This window comes from Motacilla alba, chromosome 1A, assembly GCF_015832195.1.
Source record: "Motacilla alba alba isolate MOTALB_02 chromosome 1A, Motacilla_alba_V1.0_pri, whole genome shotgun sequence".
Lineage (NCBI taxonomy): Eukaryota > Metazoa > Chordata > Aves > Passeriformes > Motacillidae > Motacilla > Motacilla alba.
The window spans coordinates 28,677,600-28,691,917 of NC_052031.1; the positions used below are offsets into that span (position 1 = coordinate 28,677,600).

The 14,318-nt window shown below is 35.6% G+C and overlaps 1 protein-coding gene across 1 annotated transcript in view; it reads left to right on the top strand.

Annotated features, from left to right (window-relative positions):
• The window catches only part of PPHLN1 (periphilin 1), a 63,119-nt gene that overhangs the window by 7,303 nt on the left and 41,498 nt on the right, over positions 1-14,318 (top strand). Inside the window, exons 4-5 of the mRNA XM_038153007.1 lie at positions 1,868-2,047; positions 2,499-2,554. Coding sequence (XP_038008935.1) covers positions 1,868-2,047; positions 2,499-2,554 — 236 coding nt within the window. The remainder of the gene's footprint in view (positions 1-1,867; positions 2,048-2,498; positions 2,555-14,318) is intronic.

Consider the following 14,318-nt stretch of genomic DNA (forward strand, 5'->3'; position numbering starts at 1 on the left):
TGATGCACTCATTTTGATGCAAGTGTTAACTAGATAGTTCAATGCTAGCTTTATATTACATGTGTTTGGAACTGAGGTTGAAGGGAGTAGCAGAGTACACTCATCACAATTAATATTACCCATCTGTACCAAAACAACACCCCCAGTAGCTGGGTAAAGGAAGATATGGTGTCTCTGTGCCATACTGAAAGATGGATATGGAGTTCCTTCTAATACAGCTCTGCATATTCAAGATAGTTGGAAGGTACTTTCTGTCCTTGTAAACTTGTGCTATTGTATTTGTGTCCACATGTAGAAGTCTGACTTAATTTTGATTAGACAAGTGAAATGGAATGTGTTCAATCTGTTAATATGCTTAGTGCTTGCTGCTAGGTTAGTATGTTGGAAATGAGACGTGCCAATGATACAGAATGAAGTATCTTTTTTTTGAAGAAACAAGAGATGTGTCCTCATCTAAACTGGGTGCTAATTGTATGTCAAGTATACATTGTAGTAGAAACACAGTTACTGTAAAAGAACGTGGAATTGCAAGCACTTGACATAATTGTGCAAGTAGGGATACTCATCGACTTTTCATGTAACAGTTCTTCTATGTGTCACTGTAGTTATGTGGGGGGATCTTCTGGGTGAGGTTGAAGCATGAGCAGTTTTATTTAAGCTGCACAGCGCATCTTTTTAAGACCACAAACTAAAAAAAAATAATTTCATGTGCAGGATGTTCAATGAGGTAAGAGTAGCTCAAGCATTATGACTGTGTATGTAGTCTCCACTTTGCCCCTGTATGGCTGTAGGCTGGCTTTAAATTGCCCTCTAGTGTGTTTGTTGGGTGATTTGTGAAATCAAAACTAACATTATTTTGCATGACAATATTTAGCAGTTTGCGAATGCAATGTATTTTTCTGCAAAAACTATCAATGCATTAGATTGTGACTTCTTACTGTTAAAAAAATAACTTGTGTGTCTTCACTCAAATTGCAGTGCTAACTGCACTTGCACATGCTAACTCAAGTCTCTGCATTAGTAACTTTTGTTTAAGACCCATTAAAAAACATTTTTTTTTGCTAAAGGAAGAATTAAGATAGAAAATCTTGCATTCATGTTTTCATTCACTTTTTATTTGCAGTTGACTTATATAAAATTTAGTTCTAGTAAAATTGAATTTATATCTTTTGCAGCTGTGCAATTTGTACTTAATAAACAAAAAATTTCTTTAGTTGAGAAATGATGTATGACATGCTATTTGAAGGAAGTAAATTAAATTTGTGTTCTAGCAAAAAGCTGCTTGAAATTTGCTCTAAAAGAAAAACTGAGAGTGTTAAAATTCTGTCACTTGAATCTTCAGATCACTTGCTGCACTGTATTCAGGGTGTGTTTATCTATTCAGATTATGAAGCAAGGTCTATCTTAAATACAGTCTCTGCAGTATGGAGGATGTTGTGGACATAAGGAAAATTGTTAGTATTTTCAAATGGACTTTTTTTTTTTTTTGTAGGCATTACAGGTGCAACTTTCTTTGTTGCATTCTAAAGATAATGTAAAAATCTAAGAAATACTTGTAGCTAACCAATGCTCAGAAAATAGTTAATGCTACTGCTTATAAACTTTCAAAAGACAATTAAACCATGTTTAAAAATTTCCCTCTATAATTAAACTTGTAATGCCTAAGGATTGATTATGAGTAGTGTCCAGTTAGATTTAATAAGTTGTTCCACTGTCAGACTGGTATGATTTTTAACATTTGCTGTTTCTCTGTGCAATTTCCTCTTTAAAGTCCCATATTTAGAAATAGCTTGGTTCTCCATTTGTTTATGCATTACAGATTTTCAGCTGGTAAAAGCAATATGATTTTGTTTGCTTTGTGGTTTAGGGTGATTACCACAGAATAGTAAACATTGTGCCCAAGAAGCCACCACTGCTTGACAGACCTGGGGACGGGAATTACAGTCGCTATGACGATTACGGTCACGCTGAGTACAGGGACTATAACGAGGGGCGTAGTTTCGGCCACGACCGAAGAAGTGGCCCTCCACACCGAGGTGTACGCAAGGTGATTCTTCTCTCATGTTCATGATGTTTATTTTCCTATTAAGGCTTCAATACTAGGTAATTAAAATACTGGAAAGGTCATGATTGTTACCCCCCCTGCAACCCAGCTGTTTGAAATTCTGTAATTTCAGGGTGTTGATGGGAATTTGTATTTCGAAGATGAAAGTCTTCTTTAAGGCAGAGCACATATATATGTGCCTTGGAAACTTCTGTAGTTTGTGTTTTGTATAGCATTGCAAAGCTACTCTCGTCAATACTGACTGAGGAAGAAAATAAAAAGTAAATGGATACAGTGAATAAATTGAGAAGATGTTTGTTGTAAGGGGTAATTTTTTTTAGCTCATTAAATGCTTTGGTTTTGCAGTAATTAAGTACCATTTGGCAACTAAATGTACTTGACATCTGACATTGAGATACATGTCATGCAGCTGTTTTGCATGTATGTTTTGCAGGATGAATCAGGATACAGATGGTCAAGGGATGATCACCCTACAAGACCTGAATACAGGTATTTTTTCATTCTGGTAGTGCCGTGCATAGGCTGTGAATATTTAGGGCATTTTACTTGGTCACCAAAAGAGCTGGTAGAGCACACCAGTGAAATAACAGGGAAAGGACATCTGTTGAAGTAAAAGACGATAGTGGAAAAATGGGTTTTAGTTGTATTGTTTGAAATAGAAATTAAAGAAATTATATGACATGAAAGTCTCTTGTTTAATAAGGATAGGAGATATCATGATAACATCTTTAGGATGGTAACCTGGAAGTGTAAGTAATTTAATGCATCTCTGATCAGTCACACTTACATGATTTCAGAGAATTCTTTGTTCTATTCTTTGATTCTGCAGCTGCAGTACATTGGAGCTACAATATAATGATGCCTGTGCCATTTTAAAGGCTGGTGGGATAGATAATAGGATTATGAAGCTCACCACAGCCTTTTTCTGAGCTCCCTGTTTTCTCAGCTGAATTGATGAGTATATATTTTCATTGTATGTAATATTAATTTATACGAACCCTTCTTAGTCTGTACCTCAGGTTACCATTTATGAAACCTAAGGACTAGTAGTAAATCATAGGGCTGTAATATACATATGCCTGCACTGATGTTTGTTATGGATTTTTTGAATTAGCAAATAAAGTGCACAGGATAGTGTTACACTCAAAATTTATGGTCAAGGATGAAAGTCACCTTAAATATTTAGACAAGAATTGATTGTTAGTGTAGGTGAAATATTAGCAGTCTGATCTAAGAATGTCATCTGATGGCTGTGCTTTTGTAGGCCACATCCTGCATTTCCACTTCTTGAGGCGTCTATTGTACCAGCCTGTATTTGTATATATTGCATCATGGTGTTAGTCATAATATAATAGAATAACTCCTTGTTACTGCTACATATTTAAAACTATAGTTGTACCATACAAAGATCAGAAGTAAACCAAGTTACCTACAGACACCTGGCCAGTTGGAAAAATTTCTGTTAAACCAGCAGCAGGTTAAAAAAAAAAAAAAAAGACTGCAAGCAGGTCAGAAAAAGCTCAGACAGGGCAAGCCTTATATTTGTGGTGTTGTCAACTCAGTACGATGCTGTTAATAGCAATATCCGTTCAGGGCCACACAATTCAGTAGATATATATTCCATTAAGTGGGATGATTTAGACATAACATGGATGGATTATTCTATAACCTCACCATAAAGGAAATCCTTCATATATCATAAGGGTCTTTGTGCAATAGACTTGTTTCAGAATTGCATTCTTGCAGCTAGAAGCAATAATAAAAGATTTTGAAAAGGAGTGCTTAATAAAAATTTGTGTAAAAGATTTTCCATCTTTTCCTCTCAATTTAGAAGAATCAGGGTTGTTTAAAGCTGAGGAAAAACACCCAAAAGGCTGAGAAGACTGGGTTAGTGTCAGGTAGTTTATTGTACATAGAACAAGAGTGGCACCCAGTGGTCAAAAAGATTGTCTTAAATGCATCCTGATTTCTTCCTTTCAAAATAAGGTTGAAAGAAGTGAGGTTAAAATGTCAGCTCATTTTGTTGAAGGCTTTATAAGTGTATTGTGTGGTATATGATTGTTCCATCTGAATATATATTATATACTTCAGATTATATAGCTGTTACAGAACTGCAATAATGCTGTGGAAGAACTTCATAAAGATCCATGGTTCAAATATATTTGGAATTGAATGAAATCCTACTGATTCATTATATAAATATAGTAAATAATCTTGAAAGTAAAGTCTTGTGATCAGACTGCTAAACATTTGTAGTGTTGCATGTTTGTAATAAACTAATTACAATTCTTTGCATATTGCCCACTATTGAGCAATGTAGTGGATCTCAAGGAGGAAATCAAAGTACATTTCATGGTATATGTTGTCTCCTGTGGTGAAAATGCTAATTACTTTCTATTTCAAAGACATTTTCTCCACAAAACATGATATTAAAAAGTTATTTTGTGCAAAAATGCTTTCTCTTTGGATATGCTTAAAGTTATTTCAGGCAAGTTCTTTGGAGTACAGATAATTCTTTTTCTTTGAGGAAATAGGAGGAGGTTAAGATAATTTTAACCAGAAGAATAGTTTAAAAAAATTGCATGGAGCATGGCTAAAGCATGGTTAGAAGCTAGACAATCCGGAGACTTGTATGGTTAATGGATTTTTGTAGTTAGTACAGTGACTTTAAATTCTTAAAACTAATAGCTCATTTATTGACAGAAATAATAGCTTTCTTTATTATTTTTGAAATCGCAATCAGCAGCTAAAAATGTGCTGTAAGAAGTTGTTGTCAATATGATGTCAGCATTTCCCTTTGAGTATTCATCATTCACATTTTCCTGTTTTGGTTTTTGAAAACATACCTGTCAAAAAGTACTTTCTCATCTCTTACCCTTTGTATTTTTCTTCCCCCTATCTTGATTTAGAGTGGTGAAAAACATTACTTGATATTCTCCCGAAGTAAAATGCTGCTTATCTGCAATATCAAATGTCCTTAAGTGAGTCCTGTGTGCAGTTTTGGGCACCACAATATGAGAAAAATATTCATCTATTAGAAAGTGTACAAAGGAGGGTAACAAAGATGGTGAAGGGCCTTGAGGAGAAGCATTATATGGAGCAGCTGAGGTCACTTGGTCTGTTCAGCCTGGGAAAGAGGAGACTGAGGGGAGACCTCATTGCAGTTACAGCTTCCTCGTGAAAGGAGGAGGAGGGGCAGACACTGATCTCTGCTCTGTGGTGAGCAGTGACAGGACCTGAGGGAATGGCCTGAAGTTGTGTCAGGGAGGTTTAGGTTGGATATCAGGAAAAGGTTTCTCACCCCGAGGGTGCTTGTGCACTGGAACAGGCTCCCCAGGGAAGTGGTCGCAGCACCAGCCTGACAGAGGGCAAGAAGTGTTGGACGATGCTCTCAGGCACCATGGTGTGACTCTCGGGGATGTCCTGTATGGGGCCAGGAGTTGGACTTCAGTGATCCTTCTGAGTCCCCTCCAACTTCTTATGTTCTATCATTCTGTAAACTTTGCTGTTGAAGAAACCAGCAGTTAGGGATTTTTCCAATTTTTTCCTGTTGTTTCTTCAGTTGTATTTTGTTGGGTTTTTTTTAAGCTTCTTGCCTTTTTCTTAAAAATAGGACATGCTTACTTATTTAGCATTTGTAGAGCTGTGGCTTCAGCTGTGATGTGTCTAATGACCAGCAGCAGTTCTCCATGAGTAACAAGAGGATTGCAGAGGTTCTAGAACTTGGCTCACTGTCTTTTTTTTCTTGCCTTCCTCCTTACAGGGTTATGCTTCAGTTTCCAAGCAGCTGTCATTTACATGGTAGACATTATCATGTCTAGCACTGAGTGGAGCATTACTATTCCTTCCACATGCTTTTTGAGGGTTGCTAGCCCTGTTTTATGCTATGTTTAGTGAACAGCTGTCATCCTGACGGTGACTTTTTGATGGCAAAGATGCATATTTTATATGTAAAAAATAAAGGAATTCGGAGGACGTGCGGGGCATAGATTTCAAAATGAGTTCTCAGCTCTTTTTCTCCTGTTGTCACCTGAGGAATTCTGAACTCTAGAAACTGATGTGAATTTTGCTTTAGCTTGATTTCAAGGCCTTTTGGTTCAAGTGTGGTTGGCACATATAAGGAACTGTACATCATAGTTTGGAGGAAACTTTCTGCACACATTAATGTCTTGGTTGCTGATGCTATGAGAATTGTGAGACTTAGCAATTCAAAGGAGTAGAGATCAATTAAGATGTGACTTCTTTGTACATTTATCTTGTACTGATGTTGATAATTTCTGGAGCTGTGTTAGTGCTTGTCTTCAGTGATATATTTATGCAAAGCACTCATGCACATCAGATGTTATAAAAAGTTGCAGGGAACTATGCTGCTATATGTTGAAGGATTCTATTTTGCAGTACTTCCCTATGGGCCTCATAGCAATGGGTTTTGCATACAAGTTCATTTTTATAAGGTCAGATGAACTTTTCAGTGTGAAATGCTTTGGAAGATTGGTAGCTGCTGTTCACTTTAGTCATGCCAAATTTTAATCCTTTTGAGTGCACAGAGCATTACTTCATTCTTTTTTTTTTTTACCAACCAAACTGAGTTTACAAGATGTGAACTATACGAAACTTGGCAAGTTAAGATGGGTAAGACTCATCTTCAAAGAGAAATTACAAAATGACGCACTTGTAAATCCCAGCTACACATGCATTAAATTTGATCCTTAGAATTATCTGAGGCCCAGATTTTTGCAAAATAAGGGTTGCCATATTTGTAGAATAAGTAAAAAGTAGACTCCTGAGAAGTGGCTTACATAGGACATTTTTAATATCCCCTCTTCAGCTGTATATATAAATATTTTTTCCTTTGTTAATGGGGGAACTTGTTGCTACTATGTGTGTTGTTTTGTTTATTGTGTGTTGGGTTTTTCTCCCACGTTCTAACTGAAATTAGGAAGTAGTTTTAGTAGTCCAGTCTTTAATTCTAATGCATTTGTCTATCTAAAACAGATCTGCTTATTTCCTGGAGTGTTTAGGAAATACTTTGTAATTAATGGAAATACTGAAGTAAGTTTGGTGCTACAAATGAGAGAAAACTGTTTAGCAAAATATAGAAACTTAATTGTAAGCAGTTTGTGATCTGTGAACAATTGAGATTCATCAGTCAGTTCTTTGTTTTGTTTTGGAAGTGTTTTAAATCAATGGCTTTTTGTCTTTTATTTGGAAAAAAAAAAAAGTGGTTTTCTGAACATTAAACTTGCAATTACCACTTTAGGATGGTAAAGCATAATATGTCTTGGTTTTTCTAGATGCATGCACCTTCACAGTGAGAATGGGTTTACTGCAGGCCATGGAATAAATGGGTTGCAAAGTGGGGGATAGAAGCCCAGCAATCTTGGCTTTTTGATCTCTGCTTGAACTACCCTTCCAGGTAGTGATTAACCCCTTGTAAGTGCACAAAGTGATGACAAGGCTGGACTAGAATTGTGGTCTGAAGACTGTACATTGAGAAGAAAATTGTACTTTGGTGAGAATGGTTTTTCTAAATGAAAACCTTTATGAGAGAGTCTCCAGATGGAAGTTAAGGGTCACTGACTTCTCTGAATAAAGCAGCATTTAATATTGAGAGTGCAGATGTGTCATAGGCCACGGCAGTTATCTTTAATTTGTCGCTATGCAATCACCTTTGAGTTACAGGGGGCAGTAATTTCTAGGGGATTTTTTCTCCTCCCTCTGTGTTTTCTTTAATTAATGAAATAGTGAACATGTTTAAATAGTATAATATTTTAAACAGTATATGATATTGTGGGAGGCCTTTAAGCTTTGGATTTAAACTTTCTTGTACTGTAAATTGATCTGTGCTTGCTTATAGAAGATAAACTTAGCCAAAGGGATTTATGAGATGGTGCTATAAATGTACATAAGTCTGGTGTTTCATTGCAATATTTGACAGCTCTTAAGGGACACCATACAAGAACCTCATTCTTTATTAAAAAACATGTGTGGAGGGAAATAAATATGGCAGTCACCCAAAGAAAATGGTCTTGCTTTTGACAGAGATTGATAAGCAGAGTTGTAATCATACTCATTAGCACATGCCTTTTTCTTTTAATAAATAAATATAATCTCTGCCAGAACATTGAACCTCTCAGGTATTCACATGGCTGAGTAGAGTAGCTTGTTTATTCATATACAAAATTACAGTTTCCTTATAATAGATCATTGTGGTAGATTCGTTGTACCTGTCTACAACGCCAGGCAAGAACTTGTCTGTTGAAATCTTTTGCTCAGAAAACCCATTGTGTTAATCTGCTAGCTAAATTAGTTTATCTTGGCTTATGATATTTTGAAGGGTGGAGGGGGAAAATTAGAACCTTTTGGAACAAGATAATAGGTAATATACAGCTTAAAAGTTGATTCTGGTTTACACTAAATATTTAATGACTTAATATTCAGTTCATGTTTTATGCAGCAGTCTTACTGATTCAGTAGTTGCTACATTTTCTTTTAAGAACTGTTTTCTGCCCTGCTGGCTGTAGCTGTTTTGCTTGGGACAACCAATTTGTTTGCAAACTGAAATTTATGTTCCATAATTTGACTGTCATTACTCAGTCAGAGTTAAATATATCTGATTGTAAGCTAGCACTTTGGGTTCTGTAGGTCTATAAGTTTTTATTTTGAGTGGATTTTAAGAACTCAAATCTTCTCATGCAGATACCACATGGCATTTTAAAAATGCCCTGTACTGAAGACTGAGTATAATCAAGAGCAGTTCAGAAATGTCCCCATGTCAACTGAAAAGTTAAAAAGTTTCAATTTGGACAAGTTTGGTTTTATTGTTGTGATTAATCTTTCTTCTATTTAACTTGGAACTCAGAGACCATGTGAACACTGCCTGTTTTCTTACTAGGAATTTTATGTCAAACTGAGTTTCTGCTCTGCTCATATAGATCCTGTGTGTATATATCTAGAATTATTCTGTAATCCTCATTCAAAGCAAGACTGCTGTCATTCCACTTCTGAAATGTTTGTCACTTGAGAATGGGGGGAAAAGGAGAGATTCGTAAGCAGGGTTTCAACTGTAGAATTGGTTTTTTGCCCCCATCCTATAGTGTAAAAATAAGGGAGGAGGTAGAAATTGCTCTTATTTTCAACTGGGATGTTTTTACATGTTTTAGCTAATTGTGTGGCTGAATTGGAAGGTGAATGTTGCTTTTGCTCGCAGCTAGATTTAGCCTGCTGAGAGATTAATATTTTAATTTTTTTTTTTGCATAACAATTGACTGTGACGTTTATTGAAGGCTGTTTTATTTTCTTTGCAAAATTTATCTGTCTGATGCTAAAAAACAAGTTTGCTTTCAGAAATGGCTTACTGATAGTTTTATGCCTTTTAGAGGATCTTGCAGAATTCTAATTGGTTATGGAGTTTCCATCTCAGGATGACAGAAAGGAGTTTTAGCTATCAAATTAGCAGAATTTCCTGCTGATTTTTTTTCCTGCTGGGCTTGTAAATAAACAGCTTCATACAATAGAGCTGACCTGTTCTATGAAATGTGTAACGGTACTAGATCTTGGATTTAACTTCTCTAAAAGCCCTAAGAGACAATTGGGTGAGCTTGTTTTTGAAAAGCTTAATTACAATAGGTATTTTCAGTCTGATTCTGTGTGTATGGTATTTCTTATACTTTGGTCCTTTTAAATGTTTCAGTTACATTTAAATACAGCTTTTCTGCTGTGATTCTGAGGTGTTGAGAAAGAATAAAGACAGATTTTTATAAGCTTTGCAAAGAAGATTTTTATATTCTTAAAAATTGTTGTTGAAAAAGGAATGGCCAGGTAGTAAGTTGACTTTTAAGTATTTATTTGACAAAATTACAGCAAACACACCAAATCTGGTAAAAAAACAAACCCCAGGAGTTCTCATCATGCCAATTCTTAGCTGCTATCACGTTTATTTGACTTTCTTTTGATCCAAAGCTGTGTTACATTTTAAGAGTTTGTGGGTTTTGTGTGTACAACTGTTTCCTACTATAGTTTTTGTAAGGTTTTAAATTGTCATCTGAAATTGATGTCATCGTTAAATTTTTTTAACAGGGATTATTGTGTGAGACACCTGTTTACTACAGGTGTTGATATGTTATGATACACCTCTAAGGAAAAATTCAATAGTCTGTGCAAACTCAGTTACATTTTGTATTAACATTGATTCATTGTTTAAAACTTAGTCACATCTTGGGAAAATTATGATTTCCTTCTAATAAATGTTGTTTTCATAATGCTAATAAAATGTAAGGAGCTCATCTATTTACAGTGTATGATAGGATAATGTGCCTAAAGATAATATTATGTTACACTGTAAAGTCTTGATTAACATATTTCTTAAAGGAGATCTTTGAAAAATGAGCTCACGTGGTCCAGTCTTATAGCTAGCACCATAGATGGTATCAAAACTAGCAGGTTAATGCTGGATTGGGAAATAATGAGGCAAACTCCCATGGGTAGCACTTGATTATTTTGGAAAACTTTCCTAACTACTTCATTGAAAAACAGCTAGCTTCTGAGACAGTGGGGGAGGGAAAGAGAAGGGAGTCTCCCTTAAAGTGCAGACAACTTCTGTTAAGATGGCATCTAACTAAATAACCTCGAAGCCAGTGAATTGGACTGATGAATGTAGTCATGGCTTTCTCATGTTGAGGTGTATTGCCACAGAGGACTTTGACATAATTTCCCTTAGGAAGGTAAATTCTTACTCGTCATCTGTTAGGTTCCAAGGACTTGTTTGTTATATTTTGAATATACTAAACATTTTAGATTCAATTCCCATTGAGAGAGGGTGGGAATATTATGATACAGGAGAGGAGAGGAAAAAGTTTAGTGTTACTGATAGTTTAGGCACCCTTTTGTTAAGCATTTTGCTTCAATGAGAAAATTTTTGATTTGCCATTTCCTTGTGTTTAGGGTGTTATGATCTACATTTGAGGAAAAGTTCATCAATAAAGCAATTCCATGATCTCATGCTGTTAGTATTTTTAAAAGATGATACTATTTTTCCATGGTAACAATTATTCTCACTGTCAGTCTTGACATTAGTTCATGACATATATTTGCACAACCTTAAAGGTTCTTTCCTTTGTATATGAAGCTCTGTAGAACTTGTTTATGAGCTGACAATAAATGCCTTTGTCTAAGTGAAACTGAGTATTGATGTCATTACATGCAGCCAGTTGAGGGAATGTCTTTCTCTTCTGAAGTCTGACTTTTAACAGTTGCATGTGTTAATTTAAGTCATAATTTATCTAGCCTAGTATGCCTAATTATTTTTGGAAATGATGCTTGAGAGCATGATTATGACATTTGGAAGTAAAATGGAAAAAATGTTTCAATATTCTGTATTGATTTACAGAATAATAGAATGGTTTGAGTAGGAAGGTACCTTCAAAGGTCATCTAGCCACCCCCCTGAGTAAGCAGGACATCTTCAAGTAGATAGGTTGCTCAGAGCCCCATCCAGCCTGACCCTGAATGTTTTTCTGAGGATGGGTTATTTGCTCTCTGAGCAGCCTGTTCCAGTGTTTCAGCATGCTCAGCATGAACATTTTGTGGTGGAGCCTTTATTCTCCAAGCTGAAGGCCACCAACTCTCACACCTTTCCTCACAGATGTGCTCCATCCCACCTGATAATTTTTGTTGCTGTCCTTTGTACCTGGTCCCACTGTTCATCCATGTCTTTCCAGGACTTTGGAACTGGGTGCAGTGTACCAAGTGGGATCTCATCAGTGTAGAGTAGATGGGCAAACTGATTCAGGTTTGATGAGTTACTAGATTCAGTATGTATTCTTCAATTTTTGTCTTGTTAGAGGCAGTTTTTGAGGCACTTTGTACAAGCATTAAGTAAGGTGAAAGATTATGTTAACAGAGGAGACTGAAGTATAAAGCAATGAGTTGCTTTCTTTAAAACCTCTTTTCAGCTACTGTTAAGTTATTAATACTTACTAAAACTTGTGTCTGTTAAACAGCATTCTGTTTTTAAACTTGTTTTTTGATTTTACATTTATTACTCACATCAGTCAGTGTGGCTAGATATGTATGTCTGTTATTTTTAGGTAAAAAAAAAAAGGAGTATTACTTCTTTGAGGCTTATTGATTCTAACTTCAACTGCTCAAGAATTCTGTCAAGGAACCTGTTTTATGTATTGTAATTAATTAAAAATCACAAAGGCAATAAAGAGACTGATTTTCCTACAGTAAAAGTGTATTTCCTTAGCAGTTTTAACTATCTTAGTAGGAGCTATTGTGGTCCTTCCCCTCTCGCTGGTTCTGTTTCAGGTGTTTGCACATTTCATTTGTAGTTAGTTCTGTGTGCTAGCCCACCACAGTTCATTAAATATTTGTCTGCCAGTTTTGTTGTCTGAGAGAAAATATCAATGCCAGCTTAGGCACAGAATCAAAATATAGATCCAAGGAAGGTTGCAGAGTTCGGGATTGCAGCAGCACCAGTTCCAATCAGTATGAGCTGTCATGGAGCACCAAAGTTAAGTGTTATTAAATCATGGAAATAACTGAAGGCATACAAGAGTTGCAAAAGGATTTTAAATAAGGAGTTTACCCAAGCAGCATAGCTTGCCTGTGTGTTATATGTGTTCAAACAAGTGATATTTATAATATACAGGAAATGGCCTACAAAAAGAGGCAAGAGATATTAATGTTTATTATAGAGACTGTAAATTGTAATGGAAGTGAAGGGAAGAAGCAAACGGGAAAATAAAAAAGATCAAGCTACATAGCTGAAAATGTCTCTCAACTTTCTGATTTTGAACAAACTATATACCTGACAGGAAGAAATGAGATCACATAAAGAAAAATTCCATTATGTGCTATGGATTTTTTTCTTCATATATGTATAATGTCATTTATATTGAGAAATCCAGAAGCAGAGGCAGTAGTGTGCTAACTTTACTGAAATTTGCCATGCAGAAATCTGTACCGCTATTAAAACACTTTGAGGCATGTAAGCAAGTGAAACCTGTTTGACCTAATTGCTTCAAATCTCACTTTAATTTCAGAATAAAAACATAGAGATCGGTGAAGCATTTTTCCTATTAGAGAAAAATTAAATGTTTTTCTGATTCATAGATCTCATTAAGGGATTTGGAAGTAGAAAAAAAGTAAATATAGTAAGGGTATTGTCCATCAGTATTACTGACATAAGGTATTACTGCTTACAAACTTGTTCCACAACTTGCTCTTTCCTTTTGCAGCTTTTTATTGATAGTGTTAGAAAGTCAGCCCCAAGAGTTGATCAAATCAGCATATCCTAGCACTACTTGTTGTTCTTTTGTCAATGAACTAATGGCATCCTGCAGCACACTGATGAAAAGCTTAAGTGCTCTTCCAGCAGCTATTTCATGGTTTCTGGCTTCTTCTATGGAAGGATTTTAAAGATAGCTTTTGGGGAAAAAGTAATAACTTCCTGAACATAAAATTCACTTATGTCCCTAAAATAAAGTGCAAAAATATTTCTGTCTGGGGCTTAGTGTGTATATATAAGACAAATGCTTGTCTACATTAAATTGCTTGGCACCTACTAAGTGTGAAGTAAATTCAAAGCCGTCAAAGAAAAGACACTTTTGAGGGATACCAATATGCTTTGGTACCTCAGGGAAATGTTTTAAAACTTTTCTGTGTGCTGGTCTCTGCCTGAGGCAGGACAACAGTAAAAGTGCAAGCTCCTACTTAGGAATCTTTGTCCATTAGAACTTTGTCTAGAAGCTAAAATATTGACCAGTTTCTCTGATCTGTTAGGGCATTAGGAAAAAAAAAGTATGAAAAGTACCATATTATGCTTCCCAGCTATTTTCCAATTTTCAAGCTTATATTGAAATAGAAGATTTCAGTTGTTTCCATTTTGAATTAAGTTTGTTTAGGAATTGATTTAGTTGCTACTGCATAGAGTCATAAAATGGGAGAGGTTTATGAGCTAGGTCTCTGAGCTAATTGTCTGAACTACTTTACTCTTCTGGGGTGATAGGCTGCTCAAAGGGCAGTTGTAAATGTAGCTGTTTCTAGAAATTGTAATTTGGTCCATCACTTTAAGCAAATACTCCCTCTGGAACGTAAGACCTATGTTTTGTTTTCTATTTTAGAGAAATTGGGGGGTCTTATTAAGCCCTTGTTTTTAAAAAGAAGAAAAACCAAGGTCACATGCATTTGAATGCCATTATTTTGTCTAATTTGATCTTAATTTGTCTAAATAGCATATTTTGTCTTTA